Source organism: Thamnophis sirtalis, unplaced genomic scaffold (assembly GCF_051295495.1).
Source record: "Thamnophis sirtalis isolate CommonGarterSnake01/CBP01778 unplaced genomic scaffold, rThaSir2_p1.2 scaffold_1, whole genome shotgun sequence".
Lineage (NCBI taxonomy): Eukaryota > Metazoa > Chordata > Lepidosauria > Squamata > Natricidae > Thamnophis > Thamnophis sirtalis.
In genome coordinates, this window is record NW_028261381.1 from 138,710,115 (window position 1) to 138,732,883 (window position 22,769).

The 22,769-nt window shown below is 35.5% G+C and overlaps 1 protein-coding gene across 1 annotated transcript in view; it reads right to left on the bottom strand.

Moving 5' to 3' along the window:
* Positions 1-22,769, bottom strand: part of ATG2B (autophagy related 2B) — a 53,057-nt gene that overhangs the window by 21,718 nt on the left and 8,570 nt on the right. Inside the window, exons 4-20 of the mRNA XM_014055571.2 lie at positions 21,874-21,976; positions 21,288-21,447; positions 19,105-19,284; positions 17,386-17,482; positions 16,940-17,122; positions 15,662-15,816; positions 13,273-13,378; positions 11,457-11,718; positions 10,363-10,513; positions 9,311-9,406; positions 9,009-9,197; positions 8,170-8,443; positions 7,561-7,663; positions 6,345-6,540; positions 2,062-2,204; positions 470-627; positions 83-255 (exon numbers count right to left, since the gene is read on the bottom strand). Of these exons, the coding sequence (XP_013911046.2) occupies positions 83-255; positions 470-627; positions 2,062-2,204; positions 6,345-6,540; positions 7,561-7,663; positions 8,170-8,443; positions 9,009-9,197; positions 9,311-9,406; positions 10,363-10,513; positions 11,457-11,718; positions 13,273-13,378; positions 15,662-15,816; positions 16,940-17,122; positions 17,386-17,482; positions 19,105-19,284; positions 21,288-21,447; positions 21,874-21,976 (2,729 nt within the window). The remainder of the gene's footprint in view (positions 1-82; positions 256-469; positions 628-2,061; positions 2,205-6,344; positions 6,541-7,560; positions 7,664-8,169; positions 8,444-9,008; positions 9,198-9,310; positions 9,407-10,362; positions 10,514-11,456; positions 11,719-13,272; positions 13,379-15,661; positions 15,817-16,939; positions 17,123-17,385; positions 17,483-19,104; positions 19,285-21,287; positions 21,448-21,873; positions 21,977-22,769) is intronic.

A 22,769-nucleotide genomic window follows, 5' to 3' on the forward strand; every position in this document is an offset into this window, starting at 1 on the left:
TTTTAAAAGGAAAAATATCAGCATACCAAAATAATGTTTTACAAATAAAATCCCACTAGTCATTCCTACTTAGGTATCTCACCTTAATATCTGTGAATATTGACAATAATCCATGGTTTATATTTAAAAGAAGTGAAAGAAAATTCTGTGTGCTTCTGTTTTGCAATTCGTTTTTTTTCCTTCTCCGGGAACAATAATTGGAATCAAGAGTGGAGAAATATTGTAATGTTTCCTCCTCAGATCCACTCTCATCATCTATAAAATCAATTAAATATTTAATTAGTGAAACTAATCAAAATAACTGATTAACTATATATTTAGGTGGACAATATACCTAGGTCAAGAATATTTATGTACAGATTTTCTCAGTGTTAATTCTTAAAGTCTTTTAAATAGATTACAGTAAATACGTACACTTATTTTTATTTAACATAATAACACTGGATATATATTTTATGCAATACATTACCATAATGAATAGTAGACTTGAACTGGCTAAAACTGTCTTTACTAAACGTGTTGATCAGCTGGCTAGCGACTGAAATCCCAACACCGTATGAAATATTCTCAAATGTTTCTACTGGAGAGGGAGCTGTGGGTTCCCATAATAGAAGATCATTGCTAATCCTAGAAAGAAAGAAAAACTTTGATATTATTAAAGTGAATATGGGAATAAAATGAATCACAACAAATCTATGTTACGGAAAAATATTTTTTAAATGATTATCGATATGAAAATCAGTAATATATACTAACAGAGGAGTTAGTATAGAGAAACAGAAACACCTGTACATCAGATAAATATAGGTTGATAATTTCCTTCTCTTACTTGCTATGTTTGTCAAATGTATTTGGAAGAAACATTAAGATAAGACAAAAAGGGTGATTGTCTTGCAACTCAACATGTGAATGTGTACTGTTAATCCTCAACCTATGATCATAATTGAGCCCCAAATTTATGCTGGTAAGTGAGACATTTGTTAAGTGAGTTTTGCTCCATTTTACGATCTTTCTTACCACATTTGTTAAATGAATTATTTCAGTTGTTAAGTTAGTAACACGGTTGTTAAATGAACCTAGCTTTCCCATTGACTTTGCTTGTAAGAAGATCGCAAAAGGTGATCACATGATCTCAGGACACTGCAATGGTCAGAAATATGAACCAGCTGCAAGCATCTGAATTTTGATCACATGACCCTGGGACTGCTGCAATTATTGTAAATGTGAAAAATGGTTATGTCACTATTTTTTGGAGTATAAGACCCACCAGAGTATAAGACGCACCAAAATTTTGAAGAGGCAAATTTTTTTAAAAAAAAAGTTTTTTGCACTCTGCAGACCTCCCAAAAACGGCCCGTTTTTTGAGAAAATGGGTCCATTTTTTCCCAAAAAAGAGAGGTATGAATAGCCTTTAAGAATAGCCTTGTAGAGTGCTCCGGGGGGGGGGAGCAGAAAAGGCCATTTTTTTTGTAAAAACAGGCTCGTTCTTTTGTCAAAAAAAATACATGGATAGCCTTTAGGAGGCTTATAGAGTGCTCCTGGGGGCTGGGGGGGGAGCAAAATTGAACAAAAACAGCCCATTTTTCACTCATTTCTGCCCTCCCCAGCCCCCAGGAGCTCTCTGAAAGCCTCCTACAGGTTCTGCATGGCATTTTGGTGAAGGGGGTGTGGTTTTGGGAAGCAAAAAAATGCTGTATTCAGTGTATAAAATGCACCCAGATTTTCAGCCTCTTTTTTGAGGGAAAAAGATGTGTCTTATAAATATGGTACTTCTTTAGAAATAGCAGAGATATGCACAAACATATGAATAGGGTTCAAATATTTGCCAGAAATCAGGAATCAATTTATTGGCTGGTGCTGCAAAACACCTTAAGCTTTTTCTTTGAAAAACTAAGTATCCTGGACTCCCATCTAATTGCTGAAAATCTCTCTCAGCCTGCTGAAAACTTCTGAGGATCATGTGGAAGATGTCATAATGGGCTGCAGGGGAAGAAAGTTACCTTCCCAGGTTATTTCAAAATGTCTCTGATGTATTCCAAAGACCTTTAATTTTATTCTTACCTATTGTAAAGTTTCTCATAAAAACTCTTGTTTGGTAATGTTAAATAAACATTTGGCAACATGAGTTCTAGCACATAATGGGAATTGCTGATTGCTTTATCTTGAAACTCAGTCATCTCCACTGCATCTCCTGGCATCACCATCTAGAAATGAAACAAATGGGGAAAATAAAACAGAGACAGAAATAATAAAACCAGAAGTACAAACAGAAATGCAAGCTCTAGTATCAATTTTAACATATCCTCTTTCCAGAATAAATTGGGCATGTTTTCAAATAAAACTTAAATTTAATTCAATTTTAAAATTAAAATGGTTAAAATATTTATCCCAATTCTGTTGTTTCTTCAACTGAGGCCAATCAATTAATGTGAGATATGAGATGATAAGAGCTACCAAAATATTCTGAACCTAGATTTTTTGAATTTTAAGTAGCACTTTGTCTAATGTTGTCAATCAAATTTGATATTTAATCAAAGAACAGACACCTTAGAGACATGTACACAGTGGTGAAATTCAAATAATTTAACACTTGGTTCTCTGCACTAATAATTTCTTCCAATAACCAGTTCACCAAACTGCTCAGAAAGTTAACAACCAGTTCTCCTGAAGTGGTACGATCTGGCTGAATCCCACCACTGCATGTACATATACCAATTAAAACTAAAAAGTTTTGTAAGCAAATAATTTTGTTTTGCAGAGGAGTTCTAAATCTAGGGACTTGCTAAAGTATCTGAAGTGTAATATTTTAAATGACCACCACTGTCTTACATTCCTAAGTATATAATACAGTTCATAATTAAACTTTTGACAATTCTAAGTACAGATCTGTATAGATCTGTCTTAGGGAAATAGTTTGTAATCATGCTAATTAATCACCCTAAATTGAGCTTTCATGTTAGCTAAACAGCTCACGATAATTAATCAATGGAAAGGCCCAGTACACTAATGAGTACAAGCAATTTCTCAAAAACATGCTTTCTGGGCACAGTAATACTGTTTATTAGATTTTCCACCTCACAATATATATCTAGATAGGAATGAAACCCCTTTCTAGTTAAGAAGAACTGTTGGGTGCTTAGGAAGATTAATTCTATGTGTGGAAGGGTATGGCTTATTACATCCTGTGTACAGCAGGTAGTATCAGCTGATCCATCTTCAAATAATTTGAGCTGAAGAACATTTAAAAAACACTGGCCTACATAAAACCTTTCTACTAAGCAAAAAAGATTTATGGCAACATGATCATCTCCTGTAAACTCTTAGAGCAGCTCTTTCAAAAGTAAAACTAAACACAGTTTACCTCCGTGCATAATTATTTCTTATCTAATATTAAAAAGCATAAAGCCAGTTGGGCAACTTTGAGCTAATCACTTTTAGCCCTAGAGAACCCATGTCCCAAAAATATTTTTTTTAAAAAAATATGTACGGAGTGGGAGTGTATTGTATTATAGTGGTTCTTCTGTCTTCCTTGGCTGGTTCTAGGTGTTGTTAGAGGGACAGAGGGTCAATTCCAAAAACTTTGTGAAATATCTCAAGGCTCTATACTTTTAGTCCACATGCTGCTTGTCTACATGAAGCTCCTAGGGGAGGTTGCCAATCAAAATGAGGTAAGATATCATCAGTATGGTGATAATACTCAGTTGAATATATTTATCTCTGGCCAATTAATCAATGATGTTGTGCCTAGAGGATGTTGGGAGTTTGGATGAGGAAGAACCGAAGTTTAATCCTAGCAAGTCCGAGTGGCTGTGGAGTCTTAGACCAGTGTTTTTCAACCACTGTGCCGCGGCACACTAGTGTGCCGTGACATAGTGCGTGACCCGTCAAAAGCGCGGACGACAAAAGCGCGATCGACAAAATCGCGCCTTTGACGTCATCACAGCGCGACGAAAAAGATCGAAAAATTCAAATAAAAATTAATAAAAATTAAATTAAAGCAAGCCGATTCACATAAAGGTAAGGGTTAGGTTTAGGGTTAGGGTTAGGTTAAGGGTTAGGGTTAGCTTTAGAGCGTTAGCGTTAGCGTTAGGTTAAGGGTTAGCGTTAGGTTTTTCGTTACTTTAACGGTTAGGTTTAGGGTTAGGTTTAGGGTTAGGTTAAGAGTTAGGTTTAGGGTTAGGTTTAGGGTTAGGTTTGGGGGGCTTAGGGTAAGGTTTTCGCTTTATTTTTACATTTTTCGAACTTTTTCGTCGCGCTGTGATGACGTCACAGTGCGCTTTTGTCGAGCGCGATTTTGTCCTACGCGCTTTTGTGGTGGAACCACATAGTGTAAGGTGTGCCGTGGGAAAAACACCTGCCTATAGTCAATATAGGCACAGAGTTAAATTTTTTTAACATTTTCTAATGGTGGTGTGCCTCGTGATTTTTTTCATGAAAAAAGTGTGCCTTTGCACAAAAAAGGTTAAAAAACACTGTCTTAGACTACCTGGATCTAGGGATCTTCCACTTTTGGTCCTAAGTAGAGTTACAATGTCCCGTATGCAATCTAGGGATTATTCTGAGCTCACAACTCCTCTCAATGACTAAGAAGAGATCTGGCTAAGAAGGCTTTTCTACAAGTTCAGTTTGTACATCAGTTGTGTCCATTCCTGAACCAAGAAATCCTTCTTACAACCACAATGGCTCTCTTACTTTGCAGGTGAGCTACTGTAATAAGCTCTACATGAGGCTACCTTTGAAAATCACCAAGAGATGAACCTCGGCCAGAATGCTGCAGCACAGTGGTGTACAATCATCACAGTTTGTGCTGCAGCATTCTGGGACAGTTATGCCTATATAACACCCCTGTTCTGTGAGTTGCACTAATTATTATTAACTTCTGGGTATAATTCAAGATTGTGATTATTTTTAAAATCCTGTAATACATAAAGCCTAATTACTGTATTTTTGCAGTAACCCTTTTCCCTCAAAAAAGAGGCTGAAAATTTGGGTGCGTCTTATACAGTGAATATAGCATTTTTTGCCTCCTGAAACCCCGCCCCCTTCACCAAAATGGCTGTGCATTGCCTCTAGGAAGCTTTTAGAGAGCTCCTAGGGGCTGGGAAGGACGAAAATGAGCAAAAGACAGTCTGTTTTTTGCTCAATTTTATTCCCCCCCGACTCCAGGAGCACTCTACAAGCTTCCTAAAGGCTATCCATGCCTTTTAAATGAAAAATGGCCCTGTTTTTGCAGAAAACGGGCCATTTTTTGCTACTCCCCTTCCCCCCCCCCCCCCCCGAGCACACTGCAAGCTCCCTAAAGGCTATTCATGCCTTTTGGGGGGGGGAAACGGGCCCATTTCACAAAAAACGGGGCATTTTTGAGAGGTTTGCAGAGTACAAAGCCCCCCCCTTTCAAAACCCTGCTGCAGGTTATACTCCAGTGCGTCTTATACTCTGAAAAATACAGTATTTGAATAATTGTCTACCCTTCAGTAATGTCTGCCTGTCCTGTATGAGCCAACAGAATCAGCTTGCTTAGGGTACCTTCAATTAAGCTGTATAATCTAGTTGGATCCAGGAAATGAGTCTTCTCTGTTGCTGTACCTGTCCTCTGGAATAGCATACCCCTGGAAATCCACAAAGCCCTCACTGTACTCTCCTTTAAATGAACTTTAAAAACTTGGCTATTCCTCCAAGCTTTACGTTATCAGTGCTCAGGCTGCTTTAAGACAGGTAGGATGACTGTTTTTCTTCCTATCTGCTTCCTTCAAGCTTTTGCCGTATTTTTCTTATATTTTATTGTTTTATATTTTTGACTGTAAAGCCATCCATAGTTAGAGTTAGACTTAGAATAGCTTTATTATCAGTTTGAATGTACACTAACTGGCATACATTAAAATGTAATTTTGTTGCATACAGCTCTCAAAGGGTCTCCACCTCCAATATACATACCTAAACATGATGAAACAAACATACATACATACATACAAAAACATGCATATACACACATATATTATATGCCAAGGAGAAACAACACAGTCTATTTTGGATGTATACATGTACATGATGAGAAACCAATCAAGCTGAGTACAGCTGTTCTGTAGGCTAGAAATGTTATGAATGAAAGGACAAATACTGTGTTTTGCAGTATTTTACTATCAACAACTTCAAGATATGATTGTAAATTAAGCAGCACAGAATTAATTCTAAGTTCAGGCTGTGTTTACTTGGCATTATTCTTTTTGTTAGTTTCATTAGTTATGCTACTACATTTTGAGATGATACAAATACGCTTTAAAAAACACACCATGTAAATTCCCAAAATCATGTAAATGATCTCTAAGTATGAATCTTCATCCTACCTCTTCATTCTCAAACATTACTCTACGAGAGGAAAAGGGAGATGGTTCTGGTCTTCTAAGATCGCATAGCTCCTTCAGGGATTGACATCCTCCTTCTTCTTCCTCATGAAAATGACCATCAATTTCCTCCTCTTCCTCTGGAGCCATTCTTTCCAAAATGGAGTGTACAGCAAGTGGGTTTATTTTCAGTACAATCCTGTTTTCCAAACAAACAAATTAACACAGCAAATTCCCGAGAAAGTTAAATGAATTATATTGTTATGAAAGGTAAGCAGGAAACATCATACATCCTTTTCACTCCTTTTTCTATAACACCCCTTTTCACCTTGTATTGTCGAGTGTTCTCATTTCACTTTTTACGTTTCATGTATTTTTAATATCTTTATAAGCCCACAACATGATGTGCTAAATTGTAAAGTGTCTCAATCATATTTTTATCCTTGATGCTTTAAATCAGAGTTCTCTAATTTTTCTAGGTTGGCAGTCCGGAGTGGGGGGGGGGGGGCGCAGATGCCTTTACATGTGCATGTGTGCGAGACTTGCATCAACTGTAGTACCTGTGTCACACTCATAGAGATGGTAGCGGAAGGGAGGTCGTGCGCACACACACACTGGCCAGTCCATTGGTCAGGTGACCAACGGACCATGGCGTGGTAGTGGGCCGTGGCCCACAGGTTGGGGACCCTTATTTTAAATGATTATAACATATATATCTTAGAGCAATTATGATGGATTGGATGATGGGACAAATCTGGAAAAGGCTTAGCAGGGTCAGATCTTGTTAGTAATTAGATAGGAGGCCACCAGAAAATAATGTAAATTAAAGTAGGAAATGTAAATATATTCTAGCAGAAACAATGGCAAATCACTTGCATTATTGCCAAGAGAGCCATCTAGTTAGAGAGAGCCATAGAAACATAGAGTTCCATCCTTGACTTGAGAAACGTTTAATCTGGGGCTATGGTAAAGCAACTCAACAACAATAGGGGATACATCCAATTTATAAATATAAATTAAAAAATACAATATCCAATTGTTAGAATCACATTCAACTGTTTTTGCAAATTTGTCAGAGTATAATTAATTTGGTTTTAATAATACAGCTTTTGGGTAGGTAAACCCAAGATTTAGAAAGGGAATAATTGTTAACAGGCATTGTGTGACAGTGTATCAACATTTTAAGAATACAGGAAGAAGATGAAATATCTTGCTTTACCGTGGCCAGTCAAAATTGTCTGATGAAACCATTTCTCCAAGAACACCACTGGAAACTTTAAAAAACTGTGTAGCAGATTGATCTTTGTTCTCTTCAAATGATCCTGCGACAAAAACCGAGAAAATAATTAGTACGTATGTTCCTATGAATACTAGTGAAGCAATAACAAATCATATAGCAAACTTAGTAGAATTGTTTTTGTCTTTACATTCGTCAGAAACAAGAAAGTTTTTTGTAACCATGATTCTCAATTGCAGAGAAAAGTAGCTATCCTGTAAGTTGCAGACTATGTCTTCTTAAGACAGAGGTGGGGTAACTATTACCCCTTTATGACTTCTGGAGTTCAACATTTTTTTTGGAATACTGGGAGTTGAAGTCCACAAGTCATAAAAGAGCCATATTTCCCTACCCCCGTCTCATGATAACAAAAACATAAGGGCTTTATGTAACGTTATAATTAATTATTTTCACTTATATGCCAAATATATAACATTATTTCCCTAGTATATAGGCTATTAATAGTAAATTAGGCTATTAAATAGGCTATTGTTCTCTGATCACCTGTACTTCATGGCAGCAACTATTATAAACTATTATTCTTTATCTTACCAGTTAGTTCTTTAAAAGTGAGCTCTATTTGAATTTCCTCTGAAGATGGTCCTCCAATAAATTCTGTTTTAAGTTCTGTGTCTGAGAATTCTAATTGAAGAATTTCCTTCTGAAGTGATTTTTTAAACCATGGTCCTCGTTCTGGATCTGATCGTAGGTCAGGTTTTGGGAAGCGAACTGAAAGCTTCAGGGCTGGTGCAGTCACTTGAACTGATACTTTGCAATTAGTGGGAGTACGTGAATCATCCAGAAAAACTTCAGCAAATGCCTTGTGCTAAAACAGTGCATAATAATAAAAAATTTAAAGCATGGGAAGGGGGAAATTTAATTGAAATATATATATACCACTACCCCTACTACCACTACAAATTATTGTTTGTATTTATGTATTTATGTATTTAAATATTTTATATAGCCGCCCATCTTATATTAAACTCTAGAAGGCTCCCAACCAAGAAATATCTTCAGGTCTTCTGATATGTAAAAATCACTACACTAAAAGACCTTTTAAGGCTGATGTTTTTCATAATGCCTGGCTTTCCTCTCGGGGATTTAATCAGAAGGATTTGCAATTCTGTCTGATATTATTGCCTTGGTGAAATTTTTGTATTAGTTTTTATTCTGTTTTGTATCTTACCACAATTTATTTTTGTTTTCTGTCTTTTTATTGTGCACTGGTCTGAGTTATCTAGGGGACAGTTACAGTATATGACCAATAAGTAAACAAATTAATTATAAGCAAAAATGTCAGTACATCACATTTCCAACAAACCAAATGTTTCCATAAATAATCAAAATGTAACATGTACACAAGTAAAGCAGAATGATTTTCTACTTACCAGGCTAATATGTTTGTTGTAAGAAGTGTACATGTGGGATGCCATAGTTTCCACTGTGGTTAGCTTTTGTGGTTGAAGCAATGAATTTAGTCTGTCTACGATGCTAATATCCAATTCACAGAATGCTGGACTCAGCTTGATTTGTAAATCTGCTTTCTGGGGAACAGAACTCAGCCTCCCCTGGCTACCCTGTTAATAAAACAATACAGACCTATTACAAATGTAAAATACAATTTCTACACAATTGCATAAATTTATATTTATATATTTGAAAACTCAGAGATTTTTTTTATCAATTTTACCTGAGGCCCTTTGTTGTCCAAGTGCTTGTAATGAAGTTGAAGGCATGAGGGGGAATGTAACTTGTTTTCTTGCTTTTCAGAGTTAAACTTAAGGAGCTTTAAAAGAAAGACAACAAAATTGGTAATAATTCTAATTAAGACACAGCTTAGAAAAACCAAAACCCAGTCTACCATTTTGTAATGGGTTTCCACATGCTCACTGTGAACCCCCTCACTCTTATTCTTCTTTCAGCCTCAGCCTTCTAAAACACTAGAGGAGGTGAAGACATGGAGTGATGAAACAGGAAATAAATCTGCTCTTTGGGTAGTTACCACTCTATCAGCAGATTATCAGAATGACAAAGCTCAAAAAAATTTTTGGGGGGGGAGAAGAATGTTATTGTTCACCTCATTTCATTACCAAGCAACCCAGAGTGTTCATATTTTCCTTGCTTTTTTAGGTTATCTAGAGCAATCTAATAGATTTTAGATCCCTAAGATTATTATTATTATTTTGCTTTTTGCAACATCCTTAGAGATTGGAGAAAATACAGCCCCAAGAGTTTTAGAGAGGGAAAATATAGTTAAGCATTTTGGACTGTTTTCTGATTGCTGGATTATAAAAGCCCTGGCTGGCATGGATTTCTATAGTGGATGTAGAAAGTCTATACACCTTTTAAAATGCCATACTGTAACTGAAATACAATATTTCAGTTTGTTTTACTTATATGTTAAAGGTAGAAAAAATTCTGAATTGATTATCTTGATCTGATTTTTTTTACATCTCAAAAACCTGGCATTTTTTTTAACATGGGTGTGTAGACTTTTTATATTATATTACAATCTTAATTTTCCCCACTGGAAAAGAATGATGTCTGCCTGGAGCAACTTTTTTCTAAATAGGTATTTCCAATCCAAACATCTAGCTACAATAAGTCAATTGTCATAAAGCAATCATGTTTACACATTTACCCAATGAATGCAATTTATGTAGAAGTAAAAGTATAAGTACAATTTTATACTTTTCTTGGTGTATTCCAACTACTAATACTAACTGCCTACATATAATTTACCTCTGTATAGTGAGGAATATGGGAATGGGAGTCTGTAGAAAATAGGCATTCCAGAAGTTCCATCTGTCCAATAGATAAGTCTGTATTCAAACAATGAGAAGATGATCTTTGTCGCTGCTCATAGGACACTTTGAGGCCTGAACCTATAAAGCTAGCATGAGAAATAAGAGAACAAACTATTAATCAACAAACACACATGTAATTGCCCTTTACTGATTGTTATAAAGTTGTGAAAATACATAATTTTAACTGCCAAAATAAAACTAACTTTTTCAAATATGAAACAGTATCTGAAATACAAGAAAAAGTAATCCACTCCAAGTGCTATCTGCCATTAAAGAGAAAAATTGGTCAAGATTTTTTTTGAATAATAATAATAATGGCAAACCCTGCTGTATAGTCCAGGTTTATGAGCATCCCAAACATATCCAACTGCCTACTGTGTGACCAAGAACGTTGGAACTTCTTGCAAATAGAGGAAATGGAATAATTTGGCCTGTTTGAGCTAGTGGTTAAGGTGCCAGATTAGAAAGCGGGAGACCATGAGTTCAAGTCCTGCCTGAGGCATGAAAGCTGGGTGACTTTGTGCCACTCTCTCTCAGCTCAACCCACCTCACAAGATTATTGTTGTTGTAGGGAAAACAGGAAGAGGAAGGATGGATATGTTCACTGCCTTGAATTATTTATTAAAAAAATAATAAAGGCTGGATACAAATAAACAAACAAAAACATTTTTTTAAAAAAAATACTCCTATACAATTTGTCTCCATACTTTAAAATCATCACTTTAAACAGGTTCTATCATAATATGTTTCATATCAAAATCAAATTCAACTATGTCAACGATGAGACCCCATATTATGGAATAAATTACTGTGGGTTTGAAGCAACCACTTTCTTACTACATTCAGGAGGGAGTCAAAATGTATTGTATTTCTATTCACAGGATTCTCTTTTATGTTTGAAAGCTGTTACGCTTTAATGTCAATTTATATATTAACTGAACAATAAATTAATATTAATCTATCATCATTCATATAGACTGCTGGGCTCTGGTTGTTTACACTACTAGATAAACAAGAAAAAAAATGTACCGAAGATGGTCATGTGAACAAGCCTTTGCAAATACTTTTCGGAGCAACAAAAAATCTTCTGTGGGAATCTGAGCTGGATCAACTTTTTCTATCTGGGTAAAAAAATCCTGTGCCATTGATGTTAGCGGGCTAATGTTTAGTGAAGTTTCAGGTGGTGGTAAAGGATCAATATGGAGCACGGACACCGAGAAAGCACCCACTACTAGTCTAAAAAGAAGTTCAGGTTTTGACTCATCCACTGAAATAGATCTGGATGGAAGAGCTGGAATGAAATAAAAATTATTCTCTTAAAAATAATCTTCAATAGTGTGTCTTCACAATTTAACACTACTTTTAATTACTATAACATCAGCATTAAGTATTAAATTAGCAATAGCAATAGCAATAGCAGTTAGACTTATATACCGCTTCAGAAGGCTTTCAGCCCTCTCTAAGCGGTTTACAGAGTCAGCATATTGCCCCCAACAACAATCCTGGTCCTCATTTTACCCACCTCGGAAGGATGGAAGGCTGAGTCAACCCTGAGCCGGTGAGATTTGAACAGGCGAACTGCAGAACTGCAGTCAGCTGAAGTAGTCTGCAGTGCTGCATTTAACCACTGCGCCACCTCGGCTCTTATACAATTGCTACAACTGCAATATATTATTACTATATTAATGTATTATTAATCAAGTAATATATACAGAAGCTAGATATCTCCTTATCTATGTAGTTGAGGCATATTTGAAATGCTGCTTAGATAAAAAAGTAGCATTTGTATTGATTACATTTTTACTACATTATATATTTAATATACTTACTTTCCTAAGTAAACAGAATTTCTGATATGGCTCAATACTCTACATAAATAATAAGGTATCTTGATACCTTATTTGTGCATATCAATAATAAAAATACACTCAAACAATATTTTTAAAAAAAGCATATGGTGTATCATATTCAAATTCACACTTAGCAATATATTATATGGCAGTAACAGTTACATTCTTGCATTTTTAACATTCTTACAGTTATGAAAATACAGCTATCCACATTTTCTGAAGCAATCACCAGATAAAATTAATAGGAGTTCATATATAAAAAGCCAAATAAAATATTCAGCTCGAACTTTTTGAAATACCCCAAAATCAGCAGTTACTTTGGATCCAATACTAACTATTCAAATAAAGGTAGTCCTCATTCATATAGAGAACATTCAAAGTTATAATGGCACTGAAAAAAGTGACTTGTGACCACTGCAGCATTCCCATGGTCATGTGATTAAAATTCAGATGCTTAGCATATGAATTTACATATTTATGACGGTTGCAGTATCTCTGGAGTCATGTGTTTACCTTCTGACAAGCAAAGTCATTGGGGAAGCCACATTCAGTTAACAATAGTGGCAAAAAAGGTCATAAAATAGGCAAAACTCACTTAACAACTGTCTTGCTTAGCAACAGAAATGCTGGACTAAATTGTGGTTGTTAAGTCGAGGACTACCAGTATCATTAATATATCTACCAGGTAAAGAAATAGATTGCTGTGACACCTTATACTGTAAATATTTGAAATCTTGATTGAGATTTCAAACCAGGAGACTAACAATAACAACACAGAAGAGCAGGTGATAATAAGATTGACTTCTAGTTTAAACTGCAGTTTCAAACATAGTATCCTAACATAGCTTTATTTTTAAACTAAAATTATATGTAACAATATACATGGTGTTATTCACAGCACTAAAAGAAAGAAAAAGGTTCTGTTGCAACATGTTGAAAAATATGCTATGTTGGTTTTGAATAATGAGGTATACTACTCCCCAGTTTTCACTTACAAGTCCTTCGTAGTGGAACTGAATGATCAGTGTTAGGTGTAAATGATGCACTTCTTAACTGTGGAAGTTCCTGCTTGTTTTGATCAAATTCTCCCCATGTTGACTGCTATTAAAATAAGAACATAAATGTTATTATTCTTCCATTATATAACTTTTCAGCACTCTAAGTTTATTATTAAAAGTAAATGATAGAAATGTTCCCCACCCTCTCAAACAACAATACAACCAAATGTAATGTAATGCCTGTGTTGTGGGTTGGGACTGTCAACACAAGTCATGAACTCAAGAGTTGCTTCTCCACGCCTTGGGAGAGTAATTGAATTTCATTATAGACAAAAGTATTCCCTATTCAAAAAATTATTAATATAGACAAATGTCAGTAGTATCCAACCATTTTTTTAGGTATGATTGCTGAGAAGGTGGTTTGACTACACTTATGGAGAGCCCTGGATGAAATGTATTATTTGAACTCTTTCCAATCACGACCCAAGCCTGGGTATGCACTTAAGACTGTAGTAATCACTTTTGCTGATGATTATTGCAGGATCTGGATATAAGGACTACAACCATCATGGTTCCATTCTGTCCAACATTTGATGACCTTTGATAACATTATTCTGGATTGACTGAAAAAGCTGGAAGGTGGGTACTCTTTTTTTCACTGGTTTTCATTCATGAGTGGGATTTCCAGATATGGTGGACAAAGAGAAGTCAAGCCCTCAGCCACTCTGTTATGGTCCTTGGAGGGCTTACTCTCTTCCCCACTACTTCTGAACTCTACACAAACCCATAGGAACTAGCCATCAGTACAATGTGAAGTATAAAAATATGCTGATGATACCCAATTAAGTATGTCTACCCAGCGCTGATGAGGAAATGGGATGACGGTCCTGATTACTGCTGAAAGTTGTTGGATGCTAAATGGCAGAGTTGGTTTAAACTGAATCCTACCAAGACAGGAGCTGTGAACTGAGAAGCTAATTTAGTCAAAGATGGAGCTATTGCAATTTGAACTCATGACTCTTCTTTTTACAGATGGTGCAATATAACCGGAAGTACCTATGCACAGTTACTTGTTGTGTGCCTATTGCAGTCTTTCCTAGATCACTTATTACCAGTCATTAATGCTCTTGCCACCTCACATCTTGATTATAATTATGCGATTAAGTGCAGCTGCTCTTGAATGCCATCCAAAAGTTTCAGCTGTAAATATACCATAATCTCCTAGTTATGATCATATCAAGGTTCACCAATGTAATACCACTAGTATGGGAATTGTAATGGCTGCCAGATAGCTTTGGGGTGCAATTCAAGGTGCTGATTTATACATTTAAAGCTCTAACAGGCACTGTATATATGTGACCACATTGTTCAAAGTGATTTTGACTGTCCAGTAAGATCCAGGAGAAAGAGTTTGTTGTGAGCCCCCTCACTAGTGGAATGCCAGCTTCAAGGACCTGGGCTTAAGTCTTCTCAGCAATAGCTCCCCTCCTTTAGAAAGTATGCCTCCAGATATCATCTTATTGGTGGATTTTTTTGTTTTGTTTTTTGGACAACTATAAAAAACATGACTCTTCAAAAGGGATCTGGAGAGAAGTAAAATTATACTATATGTGAACAGTGACCCACAATTTTCATTGTTTTTAACTGTACTATTTGTTTTGAATCAGTATACAAATATCATAACAGATTCAGTGCAGAGGTGATATTCAGCAGTTTATGACCAGTTCTGGAGAACTGGTAGCGGAAATTTTGAGTAGTTCCAAGAACTAGTAAATACCACCTCTGATTGGCCTCACCCCATCTATTCTCTGCCTCCAGAATCCCAGCTGATCGGGAGGGAATGGGGATTTTTCAGTAACTTTCCCTGGAGTGGGGAGGGAATGGAGATTTTACAGTATACTTTCCTTGCCAAACCCACCAAGCCATGCCAGACCCACCAAGCCATGCCCACAGAAGCGGTAGTAAAACTTTTTGAATCCCATCACAAATTCAGTGTCTCCAAAAATATAACAGCATACAAGATGTGGTAACACAAACAAACAAATATTTTCGGAAACAAATGAGCTGATGCAGGATGAGTATTAGCTTGTCCACAATTCATGCATTTTAGCTCCAAAGCCTTTCAGGCCATTACAGACTTTACTATTTACAAATCTATATTAAAAACCCAGACAATTAACCAGCACAAAACATGTTGCAATAAGTGGTTACGGACCCACAGAAGGCAGGATCAATACTTGGGTAGAAAATGTGATTGTATGCTGGAGGCATGCATGTTTTTGACCATGGTTATCACTAAATTTAGCTTAGTATGGTCTATAAACACAATCACCCCCAAACATACACAGTTCCTTTACTCAGATGCAAACAGTTAAATATTACATACCACTGCAGCACCAAGTGGAGATCCTGCTGGGGTAGCAGTATATGTACTAGTTAAAGAAAGATCTAAATCCATAGTTGGTGGTTCTCCAAGAGGTGGCAACGAAGAAAGACTGTGAGACATCTCCATGTCAGCCATTGAGAAAAAAACTTCTTCTTCTAAAAGAAAAGAGTAAATATCATTTGTAACATTCAATATAAAAAGATCAATCACAATTTAAGGAAAAGCACAAAGCTGTAGGTCTCAAAAACAGCATTATGACAGAGTTCATGCAATATCTTATATGAAAGAGAACCACAATTTAGAAAAGAAGCATAAACATTGAATAATACATTATGTCACACATAGCGAAATAAGAAAACAATATATATGTATTGTGTATTGAGTCATATATATTTCCCTAAAAGCCACTACATAATTTAAGATTATCTGGAATTTCTTCTACACCAACTTCCCCACTCTCAATTTCTCAGTTTATCATGGTAATTGAGAAGTATATTATCTAATGCATACAAATAAACTATACATATTCAGCACTGGTTAACTATTAATAATACATCAACAAAATTCACTAGCTACTTATCAATTTTCACAAGTGAAATAATATGCAAGTAACAAAATAGGCATCATAATCCAAATATCACAACTTATATAGTTGCATCATATGTTGGAATGCAAATGTTTTAAAGGTGGAATTTGAATAATGTTATATATGCTTGTTATTACTTTTGTCTCATTGTTTCTTGCTATGTCACAAGAGTGACATTGGGATTGCTGTTAAGACAGTAAAAATGTACCATATTCAAAATTAAATCTAATATTTAAGTGTTTAGCTTACTTTAAGTCCTTTTGTTTCACTCTGAGAAGTTTGAAATAGATGTTATATTTAACATTATTCAATGACTTTAAAATGTATGAACTGATGATATTCAGGCTTTTACTCATAAAATACTTCCATTTGAGTGGTGTTGTTTTGCTGACTGTACAAGGGTTGTATTGTGGATATTTAATGAGTTTTTAATGCAAGCTGTCAACCCTTCTGAATTGTGTAGGAGTAGAAATGAAGAAAATAAATAATGTTGAATTTCTTACAAATATTCTTCAGTCGCTGATTCATGCTAAACTATTATGTGGCTTGTTTGGTTTGGGCTAAATGCAATGTTTAATTCCATAAGCTCAAATCCACAAATCATGATTTAAAAGTTGTAAGTTAGTGTTATGTGCAAACCCATATAAATAGTAATATGCCCCCATACTATGAAGCTTGGGTTGTTTGCTCACCACGACTTGAAGGAGTTCTACCTGCCCCAGCTTCATAAAAACTCAGATCAGACTGTGTGCCTACTGGCAAAGTTTCTTTTCTCAAGTAACGATTGAGCTCCATCTGAATCCGATACTCATCTTCCTGCTGCATTGGCCGATTTTTTCTGTCTTTATTAGATAATTCTATTCTGCCAGGATTCTCTGCAAACAAAAAATAGAAAAATATGGTATCTAATTCCAAAGTCCCATGAAAGACAATTTCCCCCACCTTAGCTTCAAAGCCTATATTTGAAATAATTCTGTCTCACTGTTCCAGTGATGGCATATCAGCCATGCTTCCCCATTAAAAGCTGTACACTTCCTGTAACTACATTAAAAAGTTGCCTAGCAGATATTTAAAGCTGTGCAAACATGCAAAACTCAGACTGCTCCCCTTATTTCAATGACATTAAACAACAACTTACCTGGTCTGGCAATAGCTGCAAACATATCCAATAAAAGATGTACCTGTCTGGGTGACAGGAACAGGTGTATGGAATCTATCTGTCCATCTACGTCCAACTTTAAAAAAAAGATTTAATACATTTGATAAGAACCAGTTTTCTCAGTTATCAATCTTGCCATTGAACAAAAACAGAACTTTCATCTCTGATTTTAATCCTTTATCTTATGAAATATACTGTGGATTGTCTGTGAAATATAATGATTTATTGGAATCCAGCTTGCACATTATTTTTGATTAGCATTTATATGTTTTAGCTTAATTCTTTATAAACATTCTTTGGTATCTCCAAACTGAACCATCTCTTTTTACATACATAGAAATTAGCAGCTGGCACTCCAAGGCTTTATTATTGTGTACAGACACACTTAAACACCTGAAATATATGGTATCAACAGAAAAAAAATATATTTGTGGGTCAGGGTTGAACTGGGAAGACTTTGGCTCCCTCTGACCTTGGTTGTTTTCTTGCAGACATTTAATTACCCAACTAGGTAACATCATCAGTCTGATCTGCAAGAAAACAACCAAGCTTAGAAACACCAAGGATTGCACACTTACAACATATAAGTCACGTAAAACCTAGGAAATATGTACTTGAAAAGCAATATATACAATTCATCAGTCAACTTAAGGAGGTGGTTGACTTAGGGAGGTTTTACTGTATATATACCTACTAGTACTCTATATCCTGACTAAAACTGAGCTTCCATGTTAACACTGATTTAATTAAAGAGATACAAACCTCACATCTGACTCTCATGTTTTAAAAAGATCTTTGTATAGGAGAAGAGCAGGCAGAGCAGGGTGGGAATGGAGTTAAGTACATCATCAATTTAGAGTCACTGTATTCTCACAAGTGCCCAAGTCCAAACCTTCCTGAATTCTGTTGAGCCTTATATGGTACCAATTTAGTGTTGCACTTTAGTTGATCAGATTCTTATGTATAGACTTGAATAAATCATTTATGTTAGCATCTTATAAATGGACCTGATTCTTTGCACCTGACACTTTGGGATTATTTCAAAGATTTCTTTGTTCCTGTTTTCTGCTGTCAATAGTTTATCTATCTAATACAAGTTTTAGTTCTGCAAAAACTAAAAGAAAGGCTATTATTGTTTCGCTCTTGATGTACTTGTTTCTTGCCTTTGAGTTAAACCTGACAAGTGGTGACTACTACTTAAATAATTTGATTTTAAAATGTTACAAATGACATTGTACTAATTTAACTTGATTTTTTCTTCTTGTCTGGGTCTGTAACTAAAACACCGCTGTTTTAATTGCATGTATTCTTATTTAGTTGTATTTATTTCTTCTGATTCTTTTGCCCTTCTTTGCCTTAAAATAGAAAAAAAGATCGAACCCTAGACAGCAAGAATGCAGCAGTTAGTGACATACACTTCAGATTATCTGCACCGATTTTAAAGAATGGACATGCAACAGCCTAATAATTACGACATGCTTAACCTTCACTTTTACACAGTAGACTAAGCAAAGTTCAACTATGTACAAAAAAGCTTTATCTTTTTTTTAAAAAAGTTTTACATCTTGTAGAAAGCGTGTCAATTGGTTACAAAAAAGTTTTATCAAAGAAAAATTGAATGTAGAATAAAGAGAAATATCTATAACAAGACTTAATATCCCAAGGGCGAAAAAAACCTGACTAAAATCAACAACTAACCTTTGCTCCTGGAAGCACTTCATTTTGTTTTAATGTAAGACTCAGTTCCATCCTTCCAATCAGCTTACATATTTGCACAGGATCTGAGGGAGAAACTTCAGGTAGGTTTCGTGGTAGTTGAGGGTGTGGCTCGTACATAATTTTTGGATTCCAGCTAGGTGAAAGCTTTGGTTCTGTTAACTATAAAATACATAAATAAAAATATAGATAAGCACACTTTCTTGGCTGTGGGCAGAAATACATGTATTCAAGCCATTAGAAAACTACAGTACAGAATTTTTCGTACAAACACAAAACTAGAAACACTGCAATAACAGGATAAAAGCATTGTTAACATTACAAATTTAACTATGGTGTTATAGCAAAATGTCTCTGCAATTGTCCTCTCTCTATGTCCTGGCCTTCTAGAAGAGCATGAAGATCTGACTCTGCCAACTTGTATGGGGATCCAAGGGCACTATGCAATCTTGAGTGTGCCTTAAGGGTGTTCTCTCTGCCTTTTAACTTATCATTTTTCTTTATTTTTACTTGTTTATCATCCTCTTTAGTCTATCTTTAATTCTTTTTGTATGGTTCTATGATTTTTATCTATAAACCACTCAGAGACACTTAGTCGGATGGGTAGTGCTTAGTTTGATAAATAAATAATAGTGTCTAATATTCTGACTAGAACGTGATATGGGTCACTTAAATTATGAGCTGGAGCTTTTGCGATTAGCATATGCCAAACTGTTACACAAACTTTGTTTTATTGTTCTAGTTTTTAGCAAGATAACTTGCTTGGAAAGAATGCTAACTCCGAAGTACCCCTTCCCATTTCACTTCTTTTTAATACAAAGCTAATGAGCAACCTAACAAAGAGGCATTTTAAATAATAACATGGTTGTGGTTATAGTGCTTTACAGGAAATGCCTTAGGGGGGAAAAAAGACAATGGTAAGCTGAAATAATATTGAACAATTTGGGAGGGTAGAAGGGCTACGTGACTTTGGGATAAAGTGGACTTATAACTGACTACGAAGCAACATTGAATATTTAATTCAGAATATTCTACACTGCTATATTTTACAAACAAACATGCATGGTAATCTGTATGGATGGAGTTAACAAAATTTTGGTAAATGCTAAATTGCTCAATTCAGCCTTTACGGAAATAGACATTCAAAACTGCAAATGCTTGGGAGAGAAAATATGAAAATTGGGAGAGAAAACGGGCAGGAATGCTTATGCCTTAAATATGTAATTTGTACAATACATACAGACACTTATACGGATAGCCCTTGCTTCTTGATGGTAACTGGCAGAGGAAGCTCTGATGCTTAGTGAGAAAGTCACAAAGCACAATGTCACGTAAGCACACCAACTTATGACAGCAGTTTTAATTGTCCCAGGTGTTAGGCAAATTCCACACAATTGTAGGGATGGCTGATTATCATTTGCAATTTCCTGAAAAAATTCCGCACTGACTTTGCTTCATGGAAGCTGCTAGTGAAAGTTGCAGGTAGTAATCACATGACCTCAGGGATGCTACATCAGCTGCAACTGCAAGGACCACTGTGTCCCTTCTTTACATCATCATAACTTCAAATGCATCACTAAACAAGTGGATGTTAAGCAAGGACTACCTGTATACATTTATGCATATTTTTCATAAATTTCATCATTATCCATAATGACAAATACTAAACAAGTTCTTGGAATACTGATGGTGACAGGAGAGCAGCTATCTAATCTCAATAGATGGAAGGTTACTGTCTCTGCTGAATGATAACCCAGCTGTAGTTTTGATCATGAGATTACCATCTTCTTCACTGGAAGTTCAACTGGAATTGGGGTCTTCTCCATATGGAAGAACCCTGCTGAACATGCCTCTGAGGTCAGAGGGAAAGACAATGATTTTAAATTTTGTTTGCCAAATAACACCAAACTCTCCCATTGAAGGTAGGCTATCAACTTTGCTGTCCTTCTAAAAACACTTATGACTGATCAGTGGAGGGCATTTGCAAAATAAATGGTTGCTACAACACATTAGCATTTTATATATCTGTATCATGGTATTATTATTTTTTGCTTTTATTGAATCAATGTGCTTTGCTTTTATAGTGTAACCTACCAAGATTCATATTTTGAAATTTGAATTTCTGGTGCTATAGAAATACAATAAAAAAATAAATAGAATTTTACCAACTGTGTAGTGGAACAGACTGGAGAGGATTTTGCTGATGCCGGAAATTCATCCCAGAAAAAAGAGACACCTGAGAGCTGTAATAATTTGTGAGCAAAAGCTGTGGGCTGATGCACATTTCCAGAACATTCATCAGCAGTTTCATCACAGTACACCGTTCTGTAAGCAGTGAAATCAATAATGAAATAAGGATAGAATATAAATTGACAATGTTCTTGTTTTTATCACATGAATAGCTTCATAGAAAAAAACCCCAAGAAAATCCAGTTGCCTTTTGGAAAAAGCACCTTTGGAAAAACTATGACCTGGATGATTGAGAATCTCCATAAAAGTCTAGCAAAGCATTACTATATCAATGGGCAGAGAAGCATATGCAACTTAACCTCTAGTAACATTAATGCACTAATTTAATTACAAAATTCCTATATCTTCTTACATGTTTACAATCCAAATCATTATTGCTACAGACATAATCAATGTCAAGTTCTATTGTTGAGGAATACAATAGAACCTTTATTTTAAATTCTCACAAAGTACTGATTCTATTCCAGCCATCATTTAAAATAAAAAACAAAACCTACTTACTTCTCAATATGAATTTCCAGTGCTGTTCCACTTTTAGAATTATCTGGCACATGTTCAATTCTCAGAACAGTGTCTAAAAAATTGATTTTCACTCTTCTTAAAACTATAGTAAAAATATCAAGATAAGAAATAAGTGTTATACCTGCTAGATTCAGTTTAGGCAGAAAGAATCATATCATCAAGATAAATCCAATACTCATCACACTGAGCAATAAACCATAATTTATAAATCATAAATGATCACAAAGTATATTAAACCAGAAGGAAATAAATACTTAAAAACCTATATAATCTTACATCAGCTAAGTAGATACTACTATTTCCAAGCATCCGCTGGCTGATATAGAATTGACCAGACTGAGCTTGAGGGTGGAATTAAACACATCATCAGTTTGGAACTGCTACAACCCTAAAAGAGCCTTAAGTCCAGTTATCCTTTAAGTCCCTTGACTCTTATTTGGCACCAATTTGCCTTGATTGTTAGTAGATCAAATTCTTGCATATAGATAGCATGAAATAAACGCATAGTGCTTTTTAATTCTATCCTGACTCCTGGTTGTTTTTGCACCTGACAGCTAGAAATGCTGGATAAAAAAATTGAAGTAATGATGCTGCTACTATTCCTTTTAATTATACAGGCAATGAACTCTTTCAGTCTCCCCACCCATCCAAGTAAAATCAGATTACAATGTACTAATCACTATATAAGAAAAACAGTTGGTATGTGCATTTCTTCTAACAATTCAGACACCATCTGGGTAGAAAACATTTAATGATTAAAATATTAGGCAGGAGAGACTGCTCAATGAACATGTGGAACACTGGGAGTCACTGGCCTCCCTTTTCTAACTATCATGAAAGTGGTTTATGCATGCAAACCTATCCCATCACAGCAC